The sequence below is a fragment of the Heterodontus francisci genome, chromosome 8 (genome assembly GCF_036365525.1).
Source record: "Heterodontus francisci isolate sHetFra1 chromosome 8, sHetFra1.hap1, whole genome shotgun sequence".
Lineage (NCBI taxonomy): Eukaryota > Metazoa > Chordata > Chondrichthyes > Heterodontiformes > Heterodontidae > Heterodontus > Heterodontus francisci.
In genome coordinates this window covers 125,561,676-125,587,353 of record NC_090378.1, presented here as the reverse complement: position 1 = coordinate 125,587,353, position 25,678 = coordinate 125,561,676, and the positions used below count along the sequence as shown (strand labels likewise).

General features: G+C 43.9%; 1 protein-coding gene across 1 annotated transcript in view; it reads right to left on the bottom strand.

Annotated features, from left to right (window-relative positions):
* Positions 1–25,678, bottom strand: part of LOC137373267 (rab GTPase-activating protein 1-like) — a 600,347-nt gene that overhangs the window by 459,154 nt on the left and 115,515 nt on the right. The window contains exons 7-9 of the mRNA XM_068038116.1: positions 22,539–22,649; positions 5,982–6,048; positions 883–985 (exon numbers count right to left, since the gene is read on the bottom strand). Of these exons, the coding sequence (XP_067894217.1) occupies positions 883–985; positions 5,982–6,048; positions 22,539–22,649 (281 nt within the window). The remainder of the gene's footprint in view (positions 1–882; positions 986–5,981; positions 6,049–22,538; positions 22,650–25,678) is intronic.

Below are 25,678 nucleotides of genomic sequence, written 5' to 3'. Positions count from 1 at the left end.
AACACAGTTTGCCTCCTTCTTTGCTCACTGAGCATACCACATCGCCACTTGCTTTATCACCATCATCCATCCCACCCCACCCTCACCTCAACTTAACTTTTCCTTCATCACGAGTAAAACCTCACCCAAACATAACCCATTCCTCAATCACTAAGTGCTCATCTTTGTTTGACCCCTTCCTCTGTCAGTGGATGCACCTCCCCTCTGCTTGAATCCTTCCCCCATTAGTACACATATCTCACCTCCATCCAGCAATGGCAGGGTTGGAGTTCAGAGTGGACCTACCCCATCACATCAGTATACAGTGTGTTGCCTTCTCAAGTCTTCTTTTCTTTTCCACCTCGTCTACTTTCTTTCTGTGGTTTTTGTTGGTAATGTGTCATTTTTATTTCCTCATTTAAGATTATTCTTTGTCATGTTTCCTAAAGTTTTAACATAAATGTGACCAAACAAAAAAACCTCCTGGGGGTAAAAACCAAGTTTCTGAGACTGTACTAGCAATGTGCTCTCGCTCCTGAAGCATTTTTCAGTTAAAATCACGACTGCTCCATTAAGTTTCAAACCTGGGACATATGTTTCCAATCTACAATCCTCAGATCTAGTGGATCCATAGGGGAATCATCTAATTTATGTATTTCTTGCTAGCTATTTCTGTTGCTGTGTACAGAGTGTTTTGGTAGTGTTTTCATTTTGAATTGCTGACAATGGCTTTCAGAAGTTAGGACAGTGGGCCCTGAGGACTGTGACAATATTTGCAAGGGCTCCCCACATAAAAACATTTGAGTGCGAACAGGACAGAATTAATTACTCCTCATCCTGACTGACAAACCAATATAACAAAGGCAGTGGATTACAACAAGCAGCTTTTTAGCAGTGAAATACCTTTAGGAGTTTCCTCATTCAACGCCTGAAAGGCAGGACCATTAGGGTTCCATGTTCCTGTGATTATGTAAGACTTGCCATCAGAGCTCTTTCCCATGGACTCCTGAGTGAAATCCGATAGAAAAAAAACAAAATGAGCAGATAGTGAGATGTCGCTAGGCCAAAAAAACTAGAACTCCCTTCCTAACAGTACTGTAGGTGTACCTACACCACACTAACTGCAGCAGTTCAAAGCGGCGGCTCACTACCACCTTCTCAAGAGAAATTAGGGATGGGCAACAAATGCTGGCCTTGCCAGTGATGCATACATGCCATGAATGAACAAAAAAGAAATACCTTACCAAACACCTGAAAATATTCTCGACTGGAAGAGTAGCGGTCCTTCAAAGCTTTAGACGAACATTTAATCAGCCAGACGACAGCCACCCAGGATTCAAGAAGAAACTCTTATTAAGCACCACTTTGACTCAGTGGTAGCACCCTCGTCTCAGGGTCAGGAGGTCATAAATTTAAGGCCCCATTTCCCGATTTCAGCACTGAATCTGGGCTAACACTACAGTACGATATTGAGGGAATGCTACATTGTCACGAGTGCCGTCTTTTGGATGAGGTATTAAACCAACGCCCCGCCAGCCCTCTGAGATGGATGTAAAAGATCCCAAGGGCATTTTTAGAAAGAAAGAAAGATGTTTTCCTAACGAACATTCATTCCTCAACTGCTACCACCAAAAACAGATTAACTGGTCATCTATCCCATGTGAGATCTTGCTGCACATAAATTTGCTGTCAAGATAAAAACATGAGTGCAAGAAATAGCAGCAGGAGTAGACCATACAGCCCCTCGGGTCTTCTCCGATCTTCTGCCTCAACTCCTCTTTTCCATCTACTCCCAATATCCCTTGATTCCCTGACAGACCATTAATCTGTATATCACAGCCTGACATGTATTCAATGATGGAGCATCCACAACCCTCCAGGGTAGAGAATTCCAAAGATTCACAACCCTCTGAGTGAAGAAATTTCTCCTCAACTCAGTCCAAAATGATTGACCCCTTATCCTGTGACTGTGCCCCCATGTTCCAGATTCCCCAGCCAGGGGAAACAACCTCTCAATGTCTACACTGTTAAGCCCCTTCAGAAACTTGTATGTTTCAGTGAAATCACCTCTCATTCATCGAAACACCAGAGCGTATAGGCCCAATTTACACAGCCCATCATAGGACGACCCTCCCATCCCAGGAACCAATCTAGTGAACCTCCAAGGCAAATATATCCTTCCTTAGATATGGGTGTGGTGTCACCAAAGCCCTATGCAATTGTAGTAAGACTTCCTTGTTCTTGTACTTCAATTCCCTTACAATAAGGCCAACATGCCATTTGCCCAATTGCTTGCTGGATCTACAAGCAAACTTTGTGCTTATTGTATGAGTACACACAAGTCTCTATCAACATCAACATCAACACTCAGAAGTTTCACACCTTTTGAAAAATATTCTGCTTTTCTATTCTTACTACCAAAGTAAATTACCTCACACTTCCCCACATTACACACCATCTGCCAACTTGTTGACCACTCACTTATCCTGTCTATATCTCTTTGCAGCCTCTTTGTGGCTCCCATCTACCTTTGTATTGTTAGCAAACTTATGTACATTACTTTTGGTCCCTTCATCTAAGTCATTAATATAAATTGTAAATAGCTGAGGCTCCAGCACTGATCCTTGTGGCACTCCACTAGTTACAGCCTGCCAACTTGAAAATGCCCCGTTTATCCCAACTCTCTGCTTCCTATCACAGAATAATACAGTGCAGAAGAGGCCCTTCGGCCCATCAAAACTGCACCGATGCATTAAAGACACCTGACCTGTCTACCTAATCCCATTTGCCAGCACTTGGCCCATAGCCTTGAATGTTATGACGTGCCAAGTGATCATCCAGGTACTTTTTAAAGGATGTGAGGCAACCTGCCTCTACCACCCTCCTAGGCAGGGCATGCCAGACCGTCACCACCCTCTGGGTAAAAAAGTTCTTCCTCAAATCCCCCTTAAATCCTATCCGTTAACCAATCCTCCACCCATGCTAATATAGTACCCCAATTCCATGAGTCCTTCTCTTGTGAATTAACCTTTTATGTGGTACCTTATCGAATGCCTTTTGGAAATCCAAGTATACTAAATCTAATGACCCCCCTTTATAGAGTCATAGAGTGATACAGCACAAAAACAGGCCCATCGTGTCTGTGCCGGCTACCAAGCGCCTATCTATTCTAATCCCATTTTCCAGCATTTGGCCCGTAGCCTTGTATGCTATGGCATTTCAAGTGCTCATCTAAATACTTCTTAAATATTGTGAGGGTCCTGCCTCTACCACCCCCTCAGGCAGTTTGTTCCAGATTCCAACCACCCTCTGGGTGAAAAATCTTTTCCTCAAATCCCCTCTAAACCTCCTGTCCCTTACCGTAAATCAATGCCCCCTGGTTATTGACTCCTCTGCTAAGGGAAAATGTTTTGTCCTATCTATCCCATCAATGCCCCTCATAATTTTGCATACCTCAACCAGGTCCCCCCTCAGCCTTCTCTGCTCTAAGGAAAACAACCCTTGCCTATAAAGTCTCTCTTCACTGCTCCAGTCCAGGCAACATCCTGGTGAATCTTCTCTGCACCCTCTCCAGTGCAATCACATTCTACCTATAGTGTGGTGCCCAGAACTGTACACAGTACTCCAGCTGTGGCCTAACTAGAGTTTTATACAGCTCCATCATAACCTCCCTGCTCTTATATTCTATGCCTCGGCTAATAAAGGCAAGTATCCCATATGCCTTCCGAACCACCTTATCTAATCGCGCTGCTGCCTTCAGTGATCTATGGACAAGTACACCAAGGTCCCTCTGACCTTCTGTACTTCCTAGGGTCCTACCATTCATTGTATATTATTCTGCCTTGTTAGTCCTCCCAAAATACATCACCTCACACTTCTCAGGATTAAATTCCATTTGCCACTGCTCCGCCCATCTTACCAGCCCATCTATATCTCCCTGTAATCTAAGCCTTTCCTCCTCGCTATTTACGACACCACCAATTTTCATGTCATCTGCGAACTTACTGATCCTACCTCCTATATTTACATCTAAATCATTAATGTATATTATAAACAGCAAGGGTCCCAGCACCGATCCCTGTGGTACACCACTGGTCACAGGCTTCCACTCACAAACATCACCCTCTGCCTCCTGCCACTAAGCCAATTTTAGATCCAATTTGTCAAATTGCCCTGGATCCCATGGGCTCTCACCTTCTTAACCAATCTTCCATGCCGGACCTTATCAAAAGCCTTACTGAAGTTCAAAAAATTCAATCAAGTTTGTGCAACATGATCTCCCCCTGACAAAGCCATGCTGACTATCCTTGATTAATCCCTGCCTCTCCAAGATTAATCCTGTCCCTCAGAATCTTTTCCAATAGTTTCCCTACCACTGATGTTAAGACTCAGTGGCCTGTAATTACCTGGTTTATCCCTGCTACCCTTCCTGAATAATGGTACCACATTCACTGTCCTCCAGTCCTCTAGTACCTCTCCTGTGGCCAGGGAGGATTTGAAAATTTGTGTCAGAGCCCCTGCAATCTCCTCCCTTGCCTCGCATAACAGCCTGGGATACATCTCATCTGGGCCTGGGGATTTATCCAGTTTTAAGCCTATCTACCCTACTAGTTACAGCCTTAAAAAAACTCTAATAAATCTGTCAAACACGATTTTTCTTTCGCATAAACATAACCTGTCAGGGAGCAACTGAGTTCGGTTATTGTAAAATAGAAAGAAAGAACTTCCATTTATGTAGGACCTGTGACTTCCTCAGGACATCCTGAAGCGCTTCACAGTCAATGAATTACTTTTGAAGTTGGTTTGTAATCTAATTTAAATGATGGAGATGATGAACAAATATTTTGTTCACAGTAAAAATTACATACCAGAAATAGAGGGTAACCAAGGGGCTAATAAGAGTGAGGAACTTGAAGTAATTAATATTAATAAATTAAAGAAGTAGTATTGGAGAATCTTAAGGGACTAAGAGCTGACAAATCCCCAAGAACTGATGGCCTACATCCTTCTTAAAGAATTGGCTGCACAGGTAGTGGATGCATTGGTTATGATTTTCCAAAATTCCTTCGATTCTAGAATGGTCCCAGCAGATTGGAAGTTAGCAAATATAGCACCATTACTCAAGAAAGGAGGGAGAGAGTAAATGGGGAACTACAGACCAGTTAGCCTGACATCAGTCATCAGGAAAATGCTGGAATCTATTAAGGAAGTCTTAGAAAATCATAGTATGATCAGACAGAGCCAACAGGTTCTCCATCCATCCAGAGATTTGCCAAATTATACGACACAACAGTAAAAACAATAATTTGACCAGCAGAATGGGAATCAATAAAGACCTGGGATTAGAATGTCATGTCTAACTCAGGCAAGTACTCAACTAAGGAAAAGAATTTGCATTTATATGCGCTTTTCACAGGACATCCCAAAACACTTCACAGCCAATTAATTTTTTTTAAAAAGCTTAGGCACTGTTGTAATGTTGAGAATCCAACAGCCATACTGCACTCGTGAGATCCCTCAAACAATGCAATAATGACCTGATAATGTGTTGTAAATTGACACACGAATATTGGCTAGGATACTAGGGAGAGCTCTCCTGCTCTTCTTCGAAACAACGCTGTGGGATCGTTTACGTCCACCTCAGAAGGCAAACCGGGCCTCAGCTTAACGTCTCATCTGAAAGATGGCACTTCCAACATTGCAAGGTTTCCCTCAGCACTGTACTGCAATGCCAGCCTAGATTAGATTATAAACTCAAGTCTCTGGAGTGAGGCATGAAGCCACAACCTTCTGACTCAGAGGCAAGAGTGCTACCAGTTGAGCCACAGCTATAGAGTTCACATTGCCAGATTTCACAAAGTATTATGGAAATACTGAGCTCATTCGGTCAGTGCGTAAACCTTGCCCAGCAGTTGCAGGTATTTTTCTTGGCATTTCATTGTACGTTCACTTGTTAATCACAACTTCAAATGTAAAAAGTTTTCTCACTCCACCAAACTTACCATGTCAAGCAAGTGCATGTCACTGTTACGCACATTTCTCCCTGGGCTCAGGAGCATGCCAAAACACCTGGAAAAGGTAAAATACTGCAAATGTCATACAACACTTCAAATGCAGCAGGAAACTTGAGGCTTTAATGCTTCACGCTATTAAATTAGATCACAAAATCTGCATGCATGTCAAAATAGTGAAGAATGTTCCCTACCTTTGGATCATAAAATGTGATGCTCTGTCACTCCAGCAACTGAACCACAATCACATTCAAATTTAATACCAGCCATATTTTCATTCACAAGTTCAAATTGTGACTTACATTATCAGCAAAATATTGTGAAACTGCCAAATTATAAACAGCTCTATTCTAAAGCTTGCCACACTGATTGCTCTGGATAGGATGCCATCTAGTGGTGGAAATTAGGTAATACAGAATAACATAGAAGCATCTGTTATTGAATGTACATCTTTGCGTCATTTAACATTAAATAGTGCAATTTCAGTGCGTGGGGTACGGGACGATTTCTGTCCATAGAACACAAGACTTACTTACAGACAGTGGATTATTCTTCTTTGATAATTGAACTCAGAGACAACAACTATGGCAATTTCATTGTCTGTGACTGAGACAACTTGTACTGAACATACAAGACAGTGCTAGACAGAGGAATATGCATTGAGGTCATAAGGCCTGGGTCTGCTCTCGTGTTTCTTTTGGGAGCAAGTTAATTTAGTTAGTCAATAATGCACAAACACTCCCAGTTCAGCATATTTTAAGAAAGGAACCAGTGTCTCATGGCAGAAAGTTGCTGAGTTCAAATGGTTGTAATTAAGTAAAATTTAATTATATTATTAACAGTTTACTGATCAAGGTACACAGGCAATCCCTTTACCAAGTACTGGGAGGAGCAATCTAGAGGTTGAGAACTTTACTACAGTAATAGCATTGCTGCAATTCCTAAGCACATATACGTGTTACTTTTATTTCCCAATCATGCTTCAGTTCTGCAGAGCTTTGGTCAGACAACATCTGGAGTACTATATTCAGTTTTGGGCACTGCACCTTAGGAATGGCCTTGGAGGATTGCTATGTAGATTCACCAGAATGATACAAGGCTTAGAGAGTTAAATTATGAGAATAGGTTGCATAGAATAGCCTTGTATTCCCTTGAGTATAGAAGGTTAAGAGGGGATCTGATTAGAGTCATAGAGAGATACAGCATTGAAACAAGCCCTTCGGCCCAACGAGTCTGTGCCTACCATCAACCACCCATTTATACTAATCCTACCTTAATCCCTTATTCCCTACCACATCCCCACCTTCCCTCAATTCTCCTACCACCTACCTACACTAGGGGCAATTTACAATGGCCAATTTACCTATCATCTGCAAGTCTTTGGCTGTGGGAGGAAACCGGAGAACCCGGCGGAAACCCACGTGGTCACAGGGAGAACTTGCAAACTCCACACAGGGAGTACCCAGAACCGAACTCGGGTCGCTGGAGCTGTGAGGCTGCGGTGCTAACCACTGCACCGCTGTGCCACCAAATTGAAGTGTTTAAAACAGATTTCATAGCACAGAAAGAGAGAAACTATTTTCTCTAGTGGGGGAGTCCAGAACAAGGGGTCATAATCTTAGTTAGTTAGATCATTCAGGAGGGAAACGTCTGCTAATTTCAAATACCAACAGCTGATAGGTGATAAATCAGGGGCAGATTTTCCTCTTCACTGCCTATGTGGTAATCAACCTGCCTGATTTACAGTCTCTCCTCTTCCACCTCAATCTCTCACACTCTCCTCCTCTTCCACCTCAATCTCTCACACTCTCCTCCTCTTCCACCTCAATCTCTCACTCTCTCCTCCTCTTCCACCTCAATCTCTCACACTCTCCTCCTCTTCCACCTCAATCTCTCACTCTCTCCTCCTCTCACACACTCTCCTCCTCTTCCACCTCAATCTCTCACACTCTCCTCCTCTCACACACTCTCCACCTCTTCCACCTCAATCTCTCACACTCTCTCCTCCTCTTCCACCTCAATCTCTCACACTCGCTCCTCCTCTTCCACCTCAATCTCTCACACTCTCTCCTCCTCTTCCACCTCAATCTCTCACACTCTCTCCTCCTCTTCCACCTCAATCTCTCACACTCTCTCCTCCTCTTCCACCTCAATCTCTCACACTCTCTCCTCCTCTTCCACCTCAATCTCTCACACTCTCTCCTCCTCTTCCACCTCAATCTCTCACACTCTCTCCTCCTCTTCCACCTCAATCTCTCACACTCTCTCCTCCTCTTCCACCTCAATCTCTCACACTCTCTCCTCCTCTTCCACCTCAATCTCTCACACTCTCTCCTCCTCTTCCACCTCAATCTCTCACACACTCTCCTCCTCTTCCACCTCAATCTCTCACACTCTCTCCTCCTCTTCCACCTCAATCTCTCATACTCTCCTCCTCTCACACACTCTCCTCCTCTTCCACCTCAATCTCTCACACACTCTCCTCCTCTTCCACCTCAATCTCTCACACTCTCCTCCTCTTCCACCTCAATCTCTCACACACTCTCCTCCTCTTCCACCTCAATCTCTCACACTCTCTCCTCCTCTTCCACCTCAATCTCTCACACTCTCTCCTCCTCTTCCACCTCAATCTCTCACACTCTCTCCTCCTCTTCCACCTCAATCTCTCACACACTCTCCTCCTCTTCCACCTCAATCTCTCACACTCTCCTCCTCTCACACACTCTCCTCCTCTTCCACCTCAATCTCTCACACTCTCCTCCTCTCACACACTCTCCTCCTCTTCCACCTCAATCTCTCACACTCTCCTCCTCTCACACTCTCCTCCTCTTCCACCTCAATCTCTCACACTCTCTCCTCCTCTTCCACCTCAATCTCTCACACTCTCTCCTCCTCTTCCACCTCAATCTCTCACACTCTCTCCTCCTCTTCCACCTCAATCTCTCACACTCTCTCCTCCTCTTCCACCTCAATCTCTCACACTCTCTCCTCCTCTTCCACCTCAATCTCTCACACTCTCTCCTCCTCTTCCACCTCAATCTCTCACACTCTCTCCTCCTCTTCCACCTCAATCTCTCACACTCTCTCCTCCTCTTCCACCTCAATCTCTCACACTCTCTCCTCCTCTTCCACCTCAATCTCTCACACTCTCTCCTCCTCTTCCACCTCAATCTCTCACACTCTCTCCTCCTCTTCCACCTCAATCTCTCACACTCTCCTCCTCTCACACACTCTCCTCCTCTTCCACCTCAATCTCTCACACTCTCTCCTCCTCTTCCACCTCAATCTCTCACACTCTCTCCTCCTCTTCCACTTCAATCTCTCACACTCTCCTCCTCTTCCACTTCAATCTCTCACTCTCTCCTCCTCTTCCACCTCAATCTCTCACACTCTCCTCCTCTTCCACCTCAATCTCTCACACACTCTCCTCCTCTTCCACCTCAATCTCTCACACTCTCTCCTCCTCTTCCACCTCAATCTCTCACACTCTCTCCTCCTCTTCCACTTCAATCTCTCACACTCTCTCCTCCTCTTCCACCTCAATCTCTCACACTCTCCTCCTCTTCCACCTCAATCTCTCACACACTCTCCTCCTCTTCCACCTCAATCTCTCACACACTCTCCTCCTCTTCCACCTCAATCTCTCACACTCTCTCCTCCTCTTCCACCTCAATCTCTCACACTCTCCTCCTCTTCCACCTCAATCTCTCACACTCTCCTCCTCTTCCACCTCAATCTCTCACACACTCTCCTCCTCTTCCACCTCAATCTCTCACACTCTCTCCTCCTCTTCCACCTCAATCTCTCACACTCTCTCCTCCTCTTCCACCTCAATCTCTCTCACTCTCTCCTCTTCCACCTCAATCTCTCACACTCTCCTCCTCTTCCACTTCATTCTCTCACACTCTCCTCCTCTTCCACCTCAATCTCTCACACACTCTCCTCCTCTTCCACCTCAATCTCTCACACTCTCCTCCTCTTCCACCTCAATCTCTCACACTCTCTCCTCCTCTTCCACCTCAATCTCTCTCACTCTCTCCTCTTCCACCTCAATCTCTCACACTCTCCTCCTCTTCCACTTCAATCTCTCACACTCTCTCCTCCTCTTCCACCTCAATCTCTCACACACACTCCTCCTCTTCCACCTCAATCTCTCACACTCTCTCCTCTTCCACCTCAATCTCTCGCACTCTCTCCTCTTCCACCTCAATCTCTCACACTCTCCTCCTCTTCCACTTCAATCTCTCACACTCTCTCCTCCTCTTCCACTTCAATCTCTCACACTCTCTCCTCCTCTTCCACCTCAATCTGTCAAACACTCACCTTCTCTACCACTTCAATCACTCCCTCTCCTCTTCCACCTCAATCTCACACTCTCTCCATCTCTTCCACCTCAATCTCTCATACTCTCTGTCTCCTACACCTGAATCTCTCACACTCTCCTACTGTTCCACCTCAACCTGTCACTCACACTTCTTCTCTTCAATATGTCACGCTTTCTTCTCTTCCACCTCAATGCTTCACACTCTCGCCTTCTCTTCCACCTCAATGTCACACTCTGCAACATGTACAATTTTTAGTGTAAATGCCTGTAACATTAAACTCCAGCGGAATAACCCGAGGTTCTTTGTTCTGAGCATTTCCCGAAACAGAAGTGGATTGTGATCTGTGTAAACCAATACTTCTCTCCGACTACTGGTTACATATACCTCGAACTGTTGTAAAGCAAATAGAAGACTTAAAGCTTCTTTTTCGATGGTCGAGAATTTTGTTTGATGTTTATTGAGCTTCCTAGAGAAGTAGCTAACGGGACTTTCCTTACCAGCATCATCATCTTGGAGCAGTACTGCTCCAATCCCCAAATCACTGGCGTCAATAGCCACTTTCAATAGTTTATTCAAATCTGGGGCTTCAAGAACTGGTTATTTTATTAAAATGGCCTTTAACTTCTCAGACGTTGTTTGGCATGACTGACCATTCGAACTACACGTTCTTCTTTAACAGATTAGTCAATGGACCTACAGTGCTGAAATTAGGGACAAATTTCCTGTAAAACCCACACATACCCAGAAACCGTAACATTTTTTTGTCTTGGGTACAGGTAAATCTATAATTGCTTGAACCTTGGCTTCTCATGTAATACTTGACCTTAACACATGATATTTCTTAAATAAGTGACCTTGGCCTTGGCAAATTTGCCCTTTTATAACAAGGTTAGCTTTAGCCAGCCTGTCAAACAGAACTCCTAAATGTCGGACATGATCCCTCCATATGTCGCTGTACACCAAAAAGTCATTGATGTACACAACGCAATTACTCAATTCAACAATTACTTGATTGATCAATTTTTGAAATGTGGCCGGTGCATTTTTCATAAAATGATGTGACTGTACACTGGAACAGACCATCTGGTGTCACAAAAGCAGATTATTTCTTTAGCTTGATCAGACAAGGAGACTTGCCATATCCCTTAATCAAATCAATCTTGCTAACAAAGGCCAAGCTCCTCACCCTAATAACACAATCCTCAAGCCTTGGATTGGATAGGAGTCCGTCTTAGTTACTGCATTAACCTTTTGGTAATCTATAGAGAATCTTTGTGAACCATCTGGTTTTGGTACCAAAACAACAGGAGGACTCCAACTAGTTTGACTAGGTTTAATTATATCATTATTTAACATGTACTGAAGCTGCTCTCTGACTTTAACCAACTTACTGGGATTGAGTCTGTAGGGGTTTTGTTTAATGGTTTTAGCTTCCCCTACATCAACCTCATGAATCACCTAAGTAGTACGCCCTGGCTTCTCTGCACATACTGGCTTAAACTCCCTCAATGTCAGTTATGTCTTTCCTGTGTTCGTCAGCTTCATCACAGGAGGTTCAGTTTGGGAACACTCAGTCTCAGGCTCAGGTGCATCACAAGCACCAGTATCACCATCTACATTCTCTACCACCTGTGCTACACCTACATAATCCACAAGGACCCTACTATAGGGTTCGTCAAATGTAGGTATCGGTATTAATGGGGCTGGTTTAATCGAAAGCTGTGGCTTCCCAGTCATGTGACATGTCTTACAGATGTCAACCACATCTGTATGCAGCTTTGGCCAGTAAAAATGCATCGTAACCCTGTCTTCCGAATACCCAAATGACCTGCAACTGGTATTTCATGGGCAATTCTCAAAATTTCATTGTGGTAGCAAGGAGGGACAACAATTTTATGAAATCCTCATCAGCAGACCTCTGGGGAGGTCTCCACTTCCTCATCAAAGCATCATTCCTGACATAACACACAGTGACCTTTTCAGCTTCGGCCTCACAACATGCCCTCTGAGACTGGGTTCTTCAGTCAGGGTCTGCCTGCTGTGCCTCAAGCAAAGAGGATCTGCTAAACAATTCACCATTGTTAGCCTTAAAGTTTTTACCGCTAACATCTCCATCTAAATCCTTGAAAAAAGTTTCAGCCAACCAAACAAACAAATTATCCTCCACATCAACTTAGTACTTCTCATCTTGTTTCATCCTATGAGCCTGGGTTCTAGTCACGACACAATCTTGGAATGTTCCAGGAAATTCGTCCTGCAAAACCTCAGTTTCAGAAATCTCAACTGGCCTTTCCAAAACTACTGGAGACGCCAATACCTTAACCCAGCCTAGTCACTTCCCAGCAGAAAATCTACCCCTTCAATGGGGAAACTAGAGACAACACTGATGCTAACAGGACCAGTAACCCTATATAAAGGAACGGATAAATTGGTCCTATTTATCCCTTGAATTAACACCTTTGCATTCAGCGAACTACTGCGAAAATGTTCATGTCACCTGCCAACATCAGTGACTATGCCACCCCTGTAACTCTAAGGGCAATTACTGGCTTGCCTGCCTCAGTATACAAATGGGGAGATACTTCACCATAAAACAGGAAACTTCCATAATTCTCTGCAATCTGATTCACTCTATCAGTGAAAATGGGAGAACCTGCTTGCCATGAACGTTATCCACTCAGACAGTATTTCCTGGGGAAACACTTTTTGACTGTACACATGCAACGGGCTTGTTTTTCCACTTCCAACACTCAGCCTTCACATGTCCTTTCTTATGACAGAAATAGCTTTTTGGTCCCCTCGAACCAAATGATTTCTCCTAGCTTTCTCTTTTATTAACCTGATGTGCGTCTGTGTTTTTACTTTTGTCATCTTTCTCAGTAGAACCAGATCTTTTTTCATAATTAACCTTCCTATCAATCCAACTTCTCAGAAAGTTTCCAAACTGGGGCTTGTAACTGCTGCTTTTTTGGGACCATTCGCAATCAGCGGGCCATTACTACGGCATTCCTTATTTTACCAACTTTATGTTCTTCCAAGTGGGACCTTATTCCTGAACGGACGATATTCTTGAATTCTTCCATTAGAACTACTTCCCCAAGGTTCTCAAAATCTTGCATAATCTTAAATCGATCTATACCATTCCCTTCTCTCCAGCAAATTCCATATATGACAGGCTCTATTTCTTTTTTTAAATTCCAAAATTTTTGTCTGTATGCCTCTGGTACCAACTCAGAGGGATTGAGAACAGCAGTCTTTACTCTGTGAGTAGTCTCGTGAGTATTCATCTGAAAGAGAAGAGTACATCGCCAAAGCTTTCCATACAAAAACACTCTGTAGGAGCATTGGCCAAGATGATTTAGGCCGTTCCAGATTCATGGCATTTTTCTCAAATGACACAAAGTGCCATTCCACTAGTTCCTCCACTAAATTTAGGTATTGAGCGTATATTCTTTGCCAATTCAAAACTATGAGGAGTTTCATCCGAGTCATCCTCAATTTTCAGCCCCGATGCACGCACACTGGCTTTGAGCCTTTTCATTTTCACTTCATAGTCTAATGCCAATTTTTGAATTTGTTCGCTTTCTTTTTCTTTCTCTTCCCTTTCAAGTTTTATCCTCTGTAGTTCAAATTTAGTTTTCTCACTTCAAATTTTCCTCATCTTTCTCCTTCCTGTTCCCTTTCCTCTTTCTAATCTCAGCTTCTCTAATTCAAATTGCCTACTTTCCTTTTCTCTTTCTTTTTCTGATTCAATTTTGGCTAGTTCTACTTGAATACCAACAGAAAAATCTTTTTCAAGCTTCAGGCAAGGAACCAATGCTAGGATCATCTCCGCTTTCCTGACCCCCGAGCTTACACTAACCCCAGGTCCCGATATGGCGACCAAACTGACCTTTCTCAACTGCTACTGAGAGACAAATCTTCCCTCTTAAATTCCTGTACATTTATGGTACTCATGTTAATTTTGCACTGAACCCAAAGTAAATGTGAAATCATGTTCGTTTAAACTCTGGAAAATTCCAACGAACCTGTTTCACAGCCTAATCATGAACAATCTGATCCCGGACGAGCCTCCAATTTTATGATCCCCGTGGAGACCAAACAAAAAGAATCAAATCTAGCAACTGACTCCAATTTAGGAAATCAAAAACCAAACCAACAAGATTTCACTTTTATAAATTTTACTGTAACACTCAAATCAAAATCAACACAAATTAAACACAAACTAACAGTTAGCTCCCAGTCGATACAGATCTTAAACGTTACACGTTAATTAACAGATGCAACAAAGATAGTCCTTACAGATCTTCAGAAGCGCAAGATTGTGGAAAATGTGGGCCGCATTCCATATCTTGGGAGCCTCTTCTCGGTGAAGGCAGACATAGACGATGATGTTCATTATCATTTCCAAAGTGTCAGCTCAGCCTTCGGCCGACTGAGGAGAAGAATATTGAGGATCAGGATCTCAAATCTGAGACTAAGATCACGGTTTCTCCCTGAGCTCCTATATGCTTCAGAGACATGGACAACCTACAGCAGGCATGTTAAAGCACTGGAGAAGTACCATCAGAGGCACCTCTGCAAATTGGGTGGCAAGAAAGGCAGTCCAACAGCAGCACCCTCTCCCAAGCCAACCTTGCCAGTATCGGGGTGCTAATTACCCAAAACCAGCTCCACTGCGTGGGACATGTGACTCGCATGCCTGACACCAGACTCACAAAGCAGCTGTTCTACTCAGAACTTAGTCGTGGCAGGAGACACCCAGGAGATCGGCGGAAATGCTTTAGAGACATCCGCAAAGCAACCCTGAAGAGATCAAACATCCCCGTCGACTCGTGGGAGTCCCTGGCTCATGACCACCCGAGATGGAGAAAGCTCATTCGGGAAGGCACCGTACACCTCGAGGGACTTCGTCGGGAACATGAGGAGGCGAAGTCAAGGTGTCGGAGAGAGCGCACAAACCTCCAAACTACTCATCTTGCTGACCCTTCAAGCACCACCTGCCCCTCCTGTGGTAGAGTCCGTAGAATATGCATTGAACTTATCAGCTATCTCAGAACCTATCGAATCGGAGTAGAAGAGAGTCATCCTTGATCCCAAGGAACTGCCTAAGAGGAGGAAGATCAGCAAGATGACGCTGATCAGAGCCACAGTACAACAAAATCAGGATCTTCCTCAAATAGTTCTTCATGTCCTATCCTCCAGAATGCAAATATGAAAGTAATTAGGTCTGTCAATAGCAAGCTAAGCAATCGTCCTTTTAACAGTTTTTGGCTCTCGAACCACCTTGGCCTTGCCACTACCATCCTGATGACACAGTATCACTGATAACTTTTCTGTCACCGAAGACAACTGCTGTAAGTCATTCACCAATGATTAGCCCTTAGTCCACGCTTCTTTGCCCGCATCCAAACTGTTTCAACCAGCTACTTTGCTACTAGAAGCCCATAAACTTGCAACTCTCCACCTGATGCCTTAAAATAATCTGGCTGATTTCCCATCCACTGGAGAATCCTTCTCAACTCTCCAAAAATCGTCTTTTTACAAAACACAAAGCAGCCTTGCAGCTGGCTTCCACCTTTTTCAAAAATACTTCTTGTCAAGCAATACACCCAGCTTTCCTTTGAGCTGGCCAAGCACTCTGTAGAGTTTTCTTTAAACTGAAACCAGTTACATGTCCTTCATTAAAAAAAACTGCTTGTTCGTTCTCCGTCTAACCTGAGTTTGAATTCCAGAACCTGGAAACCACCCCAACCTCAAATCAGGGACCATCTCAAAACACAACCACAAGCTGTACAGAACTCAATTACACCAAAAGACTTCAGAGCAGTGGTCTACAGCATAAGTTCCTCCCCTTTATATTCCAGTATTCTTTGTAATTTTATGCTCCCCTCTACACTACATACTTGCCACCAAGTGACAAACTGGATTATATGGGTCTATATCATCTAAGTCGTTAACAAATATAGTAAACAGTTGAGGCCCCAGTACAAATTCTGCTATTTCCTCACCTCTTAAATTCTGCGGTAGAAACCATCAGGTCCTAGGTATGTGCCACTCTTTAGTCTCATTACTTTTTCTAACACTTTTTCCATCCGTTTCCATTAAGCATAGTAACCACTTTACAGTTAGGATCTCTTTTTCTCGAAACTTGAGAAAGTACACTTTTATTTTTAAAAACACATTGGAGGTACCTCATATTTCCAGCACCCTGAGAAGAAATTCCAGGAAATTACACTGGGATCTACACTCTTCAATTCTGAGGAAACTTTCTGTGAACATGCCCACTTGGCTGAACTGGTATCATTCTCGACTCCAAGTCAGTTTGTGGATTCAAGTCCAACTCAGGAATTGAGCACCTAATCTCAGCCAACACTTCAGAGCAGTACTGAGGGACAGCTGCATTGTCAAAGGTGCCATCTTTTGGACCTTATAAAGAGGCTCCGTCTACTCTCTCTGGTAAACATAATACTACAGGCATTTGAAGACGAACTTGGCCAACATTCCTCTCTCAAATACCACTGCCAAAACAGATGAACTTTTCTCGCATTTGTAAGGTCATGCTCTGTGCAAATTTGCACAAAAAGCAAGAGATTACACTTCAGAAAAGTCATTCATTGGTTACATAACAGTTTTAGACATCAAAATATGAAAAGGCCCTATATAAACCTAAGTTCTTTTTCTCTCTCCCCTCCAGTACACATGCGTTTGGTCCAATCTTCGCCTACTGGCCCCCAAACGCCAATAACTGCCCCTCCTGCAACTTTATCAATGTTGGGCACAATGGAAGCAATATCAAGATGCAAGTAAGCAATCACAAAAAGCTAACTGTTGCAATTAGACAAATTTAAAATTATTTGTACTGTGCAGATAGTCACAAAGTGTGTGCTGGGAATATCTCACTGTGTTTGATTGACGAGATGTTTCAGTTTATCAAGTCATATTTCAGCCCAAGCTTGTCATGACACTGAGCTCTTCTTCCATCACCTCCACACCCATTTCTTTGGCCAGGAGTAATCCCCCGCTCAGGGGACTTTTTTTACTCATCTCCAAGATTCTCCCTCCACCCGGACTGCTCCCTCTGGCCTCTTACCCTTCCTCAATCTTTTCAGTGAGAACTGCCAACATGACATCGGCCATCTCAATTTCTCTGCTCCCCTCACTCGCTCTAACCTATCTCGCTCTGAACTTGTAGCACTCCGTTCACTCAGGTCCAACCCTAACATCGTCATCAAACCTGCTGATAAGGGTGATGGAGTTGTTGTCTAGGGTACCGACCTCTACCTAGTACAGGCCAAACGCCAACTCTCTTACACGTCCTTCTACTGTTATGACCGGGGTGGGAGGAGTGCACTGTTTTTTCTACTTCTTCACAGGTCACAACATATATTTAATTGTTTACCCAGTTACCGATACGGTCAATTTTTTAAATCTATTTTTATCCCAGAATAAAAGACACCAACTAGGTTTCTTTAATAAACAACCAAATTAGCAGTTTATTATAAAACAAGACAAGCAGTAACGAAGCAAAGCATTAACACACAGATTGAAAGATCAAAGTTCCTTTTTTACCTTAGCCCCTCATACGTGCATGCACACACACACACATTAATCGAAAAGGAGAGATTTTCTCTTTAGAGCACTGTTCAAAAAAAAGATTAAAAAATACTTTGGCCAAATACTTGCTAATTCTTGTAGGAAAAAGATATGGAAAGATGTCAGTTGTCCCTTTTTGGTTTGGTGTCCCAAATACGCATAGACGGCTGTCACTGAGATCTTTCGAGAACAGTTCTTTTCAGGCGACGTTGAAGATCAGTTTGGCAGCTTTCCGGAAGAAATGCGGCAACAAGGGTTTCTGGCAAACTTTTCAGCAGGAATGCAGCATCAGTTTCTCTATTTCTTACACTCGCTTCTAAGAGATTCTCAAAGAGATGAAAAAGCCAGCAGGCTTTTCAAAAAGATGGAAAAGGCTGAGCTGGGATTTTGTCCTTGACAGGTTGATACTTAAACTCCTTTTAAAATACTATCCAAACCCAACTGACTGTCCAAAGTGAAACCAAAAACAATATCTCAATAAAGTCTATAAATATAAATCTTGACCTGTCACTTCTCTGTAAGCATCTCCCCCAAGTCAAAAAACCCCTGCTGGGTATTTATCTGAAGACAGGTGACTTCCAGTAAGGGTTGTTTATGAACCAAGTCCAAAAGACCTTCCGATGACCCCAGTGAAAAAAACATCTATGGAATCCTTTTCAGTTTTCCCAAATAAAACAATGTCCATAATTCTAAAATACACGAGTCCTCAAAAAAAAACTTAACAAAGAATATAGAAGCATCATCATAAAACTACCTCCCTCTGGACCATGACCGCACTACCGAACAAAAAGCCACTGTATCCAGTACTGTCACTGACCTCATCTCATCCTATGTCGTTAGTACCCATGTGGACCACAACAACTGGATCCTTCTCCTCCCACTCTAAGTTCCTCTCCAGCCCAGAAGAGATGTCCTTAACCTTGGCACCAGGTAGGCAACACAGCCTTCGGGACACCCTGTCTTTGTTACAGAGAACAGTATCTATTCCCCTAACTATGTTATCCCTATTACTACTAAATTTCTCTTACCTACCCCCACTTGAATGGCACTCTGAACCATAGTGCTGTGGTCAGTTTGCTCATCCTCCCTGCAGCCTGTGCCCTCATCCACACCAGGAGCAAGAACCTCGTACCTATTGGATAATGGCACTGGCTGAGGCTCCTCCAAAGCTAAATTCTGGATCCCCATACCTGCCTCACTCGCAGTCACACCTTCCTGTCCCTGACCATGCTCCGAATTTGATGTAATTAATCTATGGATGCCCAATCCTTCTACACCTCCATCCCCACCAGTTTGAGAGCTTTCTGCTTCTTCTTAGAACAGAGGCACAACTGGTCCCCATCGATCACCAGCCTCCTCTGCGTGGCTGAACTTGTTCTCACATTAAACAACTTCTTCAACTACACTCCAAATAAAAAGTGTTGCTAAGGGTACCCGCATGGGTCCTAGCCACACCTTCCTTTTTGTGGGATATGTGGAACATTCCTTGTTCCAGTCCTGATGAGGCCTGTCCCTCACCACTTCTTCCAATGCAATGATGCAGCTTCCTGCTCTCGCCCTGAACTAGAAAGTTTCATTGACTTTGCTTCCAATTTCCACCCTTCTCCATCTCTGACTCTTCCCTTCCTCAACTTCTGTCTCCAATTCTGGGGCTAGGCTATCAACACAAATTCATCATAAGCCCACGGACTCTCACAGCTACCTGGTCTACACTTCCTCTCACCCCACTTCCTGAAAGGACTCTATTCCATTCTCCCTTTTTCTCCGTTTCCGTCACATATGTTCAGACAATACAACCTTCCAAACAATAGCACTTCCGATGTGTCTTCCTTCTTCCTCAACTGGGGATTACCCCCCCAATCGCGGTTGGCAGCGCCCTCAAACATGTCCGATCTATTTCATGCACTTCTGCTCTCACCCCTTCCCCTCCCAGAATCACGTTAGAGCTCCCCTTGCCCTCACTTTCCACCCCACCAGCTTCCGCATTCAACAGATCCTCGGCTATTTCCGCCACCTCCAACCTGATGCCAGCACCAAACATATCTTCCCCTCCCCTTTCAGCATTCCAAAGGGGCCATTCCCTCCAGGTCACCCTGGTCCACTCCTCAGTCAGCCCCAAAATCTTGCAACGTGCCTGCGGCAGCTTTCCATTCAAGCGCAGGTGATGCTACACCTGCCCTTTTACCTCCTCCTTTCCCACCGTCCAGGGCCCCAAACACTCCTTCTAAGTGAAACAGTGATTTACTTGTACTTCTTTCAATTTACTATACTGTATTTGCTGCTCACACTGCCCTCTCCTCTACATTGGGGAGACTAAACGCAGACTGAGTGAATGCTTTGTGGAACACCTCCACTCAGTCCGCAAGTGCAATCCCGAGCTTCCTGTTGCTTGTCACTTCACTTCTCCACCTTGCTCCCACTCTGACCTTTCTGTCCTTGACCTGCAACAGGGTTCCAATGAAGCTCAACACAAGCTCGAGGAACAGCACTTCATCTTTTGACTGGGCACTTTACAACCTTCCGGACTCAACATTGAGTTCAAGAATTGTAGATCATAACCTCTGTTCCATTTTTTGCTTTTTTGGTTTGTTTTTCCACCTCCACCCCCACTCCCCCAACCCTCCGTTTCTTTCTTGATCCCTTTGCTTTGTGTTCAGATGACTGCTCTCCTGCCTTTTGCTCATCATCCAGACACAACCTTTGTTTCTTTGCTTGTCTTTGTACTATGGAACCTTTTTTCATTTAATCTCTCCTACTCTCCACCCTATCACAGACCTTCCCTTTTTTTTGTTCTTCCCTGCTTTCACTTGCTCAAAACCTATTGCATTTCTAACCTTTGCCAGTTCTGATGAAAGGTCATCAACCTAAAATGTTAACTCTGTTTTTCTCTCCACAGATGCTGCCTAACCTGATTATTTCCAGTAGCCGTAGTATTTTGGTTTTGTTTTAGCCCAATGCTTATACATAAACCTCTGAAAACAAGTAAATTAAGTTATAAATGCCACCTTTTGTATATTTATTCACTGTCATGACACAGTATAGTCTTCTCAAAACACATTCCACATTATCTGGAAGCTTGTGTATATTTTAAACAATTTCCTAAGCTTCATTTGTGAGACTGCATTTAATAAGGTTAGTGAATAACCTCAAATTAATTGAATAAATTAAATTTTAAACCCTGAGGGGGAAGAAAATCAGCTTCAAAGAGTTTTCTAGTCTGCATCTCATTTTGCCAGTGCTTTTAAATATTTTGAGATTACATTTGTACTAATTCAGAAAGCAAATCAAATCGATTATAAAAAAAACTCGAGCTGGACTCTAACTTATTGGAACAATCCTGCTATGTACAGTGTAATTAGGACAGTACCACTGATTCTTAGGATAGCACATGGAGAATTTACAAATTTATGCGACATAAAAGTAATAAAAAGTGTCCATCACCACAGAGGACTTAACAAGTGGCAGCTGATGCAAACTTCTTTTTTCTTCTGCACCATTTTCTACCAATCTCCTCTCCTCCTCTGAAGATGTTAGTTCCTTGGTGAGGTCTAATTCCAAAAGTGCGCACCTTCTACTGCTTTGCCAATATGCGCATTTTGCATGTGTGCACCTAAACTGTGAGTAGTAGAACCTAGTACAGAACCTTCAGCCACCCACCTACACACAGTGTAATCATGCAACTTCAGCAGGGGTTCTTCAATTGCAATCAACAGCAAGGACCCCAAGTGAAGTTTCCCTCCCTAATCCAGGGATACTGAGGCCAGCTACAGCACCCCTACCATCAGCACGGCCTGCATGCCTCAGCTAGAATGTGTCAACAAACTAAGTCATTGGGAAAATACACCTGGAAAATTTTGAACAGACGGTATACCGCATGGCTACGCTGGTTGGAGCAGCGAATATTCATGCCACACAGACCAGGTACATCTCAAGTTCAATCCTAGACTGTTGAATTGCCTGATCTCAGCCAGGGCACCAGTGGGGATGTTACATCTTGAGAATCGATGATAAAAGCAAAATACTGCGGATGCTGGAAATCTGAAATAAAAACAAGAAATGCTGGAACCACTCAGCAGGTCTGGCAGCATCTGTGGAAAGGGAAGCAGAGTTAACGTTCCAGTGTTCCGAAGAAGGGTCACTGACCCGAACCGTTAACTCTGCTTCTCTTTCCACAGATGCTGCCAGACCTGCTGAGTGGTTCCAGCATTTCTTGTTTTTATTTGAAAATCGATGAGCTGGGCAAGAGATGGATGTAGGTTTGAACAAAATCAGTCACAGTTCACACCTCATTAGCTAACCAGCAACCTCTACTGTAGGTGCATGTATGTGGGTGTCGGGGAGGACGGATCAGTCAAGGAGCCTGCTGACTTTCACTGTATGGCACATCCATGAAGGATGAGCACCTGGACAAGGCATCACAGAGCTGCCAATTCCCACCTTCAGGAGATGGGACACAGGATGAGATTTTATACAACGCCATTATGTGGAAGGCTGCTAGAGGTTGTGAAAATAGCAGAGGTCTAACCCCTCTGTCAGTTGCACTACAACTGCAGCTGATGTTAACCCACACCAACCCTTAATAGGAATTATTTCACGGTTATTTTATAAGTTAAGATAATAAGCATACCGCTCAACAGCCAGCTCGCAGTTCGATGTTTGCTGCACGTTGATAATCAATTTCTTCTCTACTCCCTGTCGCAACTTAAAATACAGTTTCTCTCTGTCCTTTGGCACAGCACTGTGAAGACAACAGGAGTTATTTCAGTTTCCAGCATTGCCTGTTGCATCACGTGGGTCGAGGAAATTTAAGGTAAAACCAGGAATATAAGATGTACACATACTGTGAATGTCAGTTCACATGTGAAATCTACCAAGGATATTGGGAACAACCTTTAGATGCAGATTTGCCGCAGGGAGAAAACACTTTATAAAAGATCAATAAATGTTACTTTACAACGTAAAAATCCAGCTTGGTGCATTTCGAGGCAAAGGACTGACTCCAGGCTCTCACAATATCTGAAAGTAATATAATTCTTGTTAAAAAAAACAAACAGCTGAAAAGAATTATAGCAAAATCAGGAAGTTAAAGTAAACCTTTTTAAATCCTTAGTTGGGCCTCAGCAAGAGTATTGTGTCCAATTCTGGACATCATACTTTAGAAAGGATGTTAAGGCTTAGGAAAGGGTGCAGAGCAGATTTATTTATTTATTTAGAGATACAGCACTGAAACAGGCCCTTCGGCCCACCGAGTCTGTGCCAACAAACAACCACCCATTTATACTAACCCTACAGTAATCCCATATTCCCTACCACCTACCTACACTAGGAGCAATTTACAATGGCCAATTTACCTATCAACCTGCAAGTCTTTGGCTGTGGGAGGAAACCGGAGCACCCGGCGAAAACCCACGCGGTCACAGGGAGAACTTGCAAACTCCGCACAGGCAGCACCCAGAATCGAACCCAGGTCCCTGGAGCTGTGAGGCTGCGGTGCTAACCACTGCGCCACTGTGCCGCCCCAACCACTGCGCCACTGTGCCGCTAGAATGTTCCCAGGAATGAGGAAATTCAGTTATATGGAAACACTAGACAAGCTGGGTTTGTTCTCTTTCTCGACTCACCACTTCTCCCGACACTTCCACTGTTGTTAAATTATCAGACTGCTTATCTGACATCCAATACTGGATGAACAGAAATTTTCTCCAATTAAATATTGGGAAGACTGAAGTCATTGTCTTTAGTCCCGCTCCAAACTCTGCTCCCTAGCCAGCAAATCCATCCCTCTCCCTGGCAACTGTCAGAGGCTGAACCAGACTGTTCACAACCTTGATGTCATATCTGACCCCGAAATGAGCTTACAACCACATATCCACCTTCACTAAGAGAACCTATTTCCACCTTCAACCTGACTTTAACATTACTTCAGGTCACCTTCATTCATGCCTTTCATACCTCCAGATTTGACTCTTCTAACACACTCCTGGCTGGTCTCCCACATTCTGCCCTTCATAAACTTGAGCTCAACCAAAACTCTGCTGCCCGTGTCCTTACTCGCATCTAGTCCCGATTACCTATTGCCCCTGTGATTGCTACATTGGCTCCAGGTCAAGCAATGCCTTGATTTTAAAATTCTCATCCTTGCTTTCAAATCCCCCACAGCCTCACCCCTCCCTATCTCTGTAATCTCCTCCAGCCCCATAACGCTCCAAAGATATCTGCGCTCATCTACTTCTGGTCTCTTGAACATCCCTGATTTTAATTGTTCCACCATTGGTGGCAATACCTTCAGCTGCCAAGGCCCTAAGCTCTGGAATTCCCTCCCTAAACCTTTCTGCCTCTCTTTCTTCATTTAAGGAACTCCTTAAAACCTACCTCTTTGATCAAACCTTTGGCTATCTGCCCTAATATCGGCTTTTGTGGCTCAGTGTCTAATTTTGCTTCGTCGTGCTCCTGAGAAGACCCTTGGGATATTTTATGACATTAAAGACAAGTTGTTCTCCTTACAGCAGAGGAATTTATGGGGAAATGTAATCGAGTTGTTCAAAATTGAGGGATTTTGATCGAATAAATAGAGAATAACTGTTGCTGCTGGCAGGAGTATCAGTAACCAATGTTCCCTCTAATCACCCTTCACTGCAGGTGGCCCATTTATTGCACTGACTGGTCCCTTTAATATTGCTGTGCGGCCGTGCATATACACATTTCAAAGGGACTGCTGTTTGTGCGCGGCCTGTTTAGCACATGGGTAGCACATTGCTGCACAATCGCACACTCGCACAGCTTAGAGGGAACATTGCCAGTAATCAGAGGGCACAGGCTTAAGATAAATGGCAAACAAATTTGGGGGTTTGGGGGCAGGGACAGATCTTTTCACACAGCAAGTTATTGTGATCTGGAATGCTTCCTGAAAGGGTGGTGGAAACAGATCCAATAGCAACTTTCAAAAGAAAAGTGTTTATAAACGTAAAAAAGAGAAAAATTGTGGGTCAGATGGTTTCACAGGTCGGCGCAACATCGAGGGCCGAAGGGCCTGTACTGCGCTATAATGTTCTAATGCTGTGGGGAAAGAGTAGAAGAGTGGGATTAATTGCTAGCTCTTTCAGAGAGCTGGCACAAGCACACTAGGCCAAAAGGCCTCCTCCTGTGCTGTATGATTCTATGATTAGAAAGCATATGACAAGAAAATGTTCCTGTGAGAAGATCCCCTCCTCTCGCTCTCATCTTACAAGAGAAACACCAATATCTAACCTTGCCTCCTGGACTAGTTTTCTCAATTGGTATGATTTCCATAGTTCCAGGAGCTGTTGCTTAGTAGAAAAAGATAAAGGCAGGCCCTAAAACAAAAGGATTCTGCCATCAGAAATAATTAACTGCCCTATGTATAAACTTGGGGATGATGCTTGATCCAGAGTTGAATTTTAAATTCCATAGCAGTCCATCACTAAGCCTTCTAAACTTCCACCCCTGTAACATCACCTGCCTCAGCTTTGACCTTACCTTGACGCAACTTCCTCACTGGGCTCTTCAGCTCTTCTCACAAAGTTTCCAACTCACCCAAAAATCTGGGCACTCATGTCCTAGCACACATTAAGTCCCACTCGATGATTAGCTACCTTTAAGGGCGGCACAGTGGCGCAGTGGTTAGCACCGCAGCCTCACAGTTCCAGCGACTGGGTTCAATTCTGGGTACTGCCTGTGCGGAGTTTGCAAGTTCTCCCTGTGAACCGCGTGGGTTTTCGCCGGGTGCTCCGGTTTCCTCCCACAGCC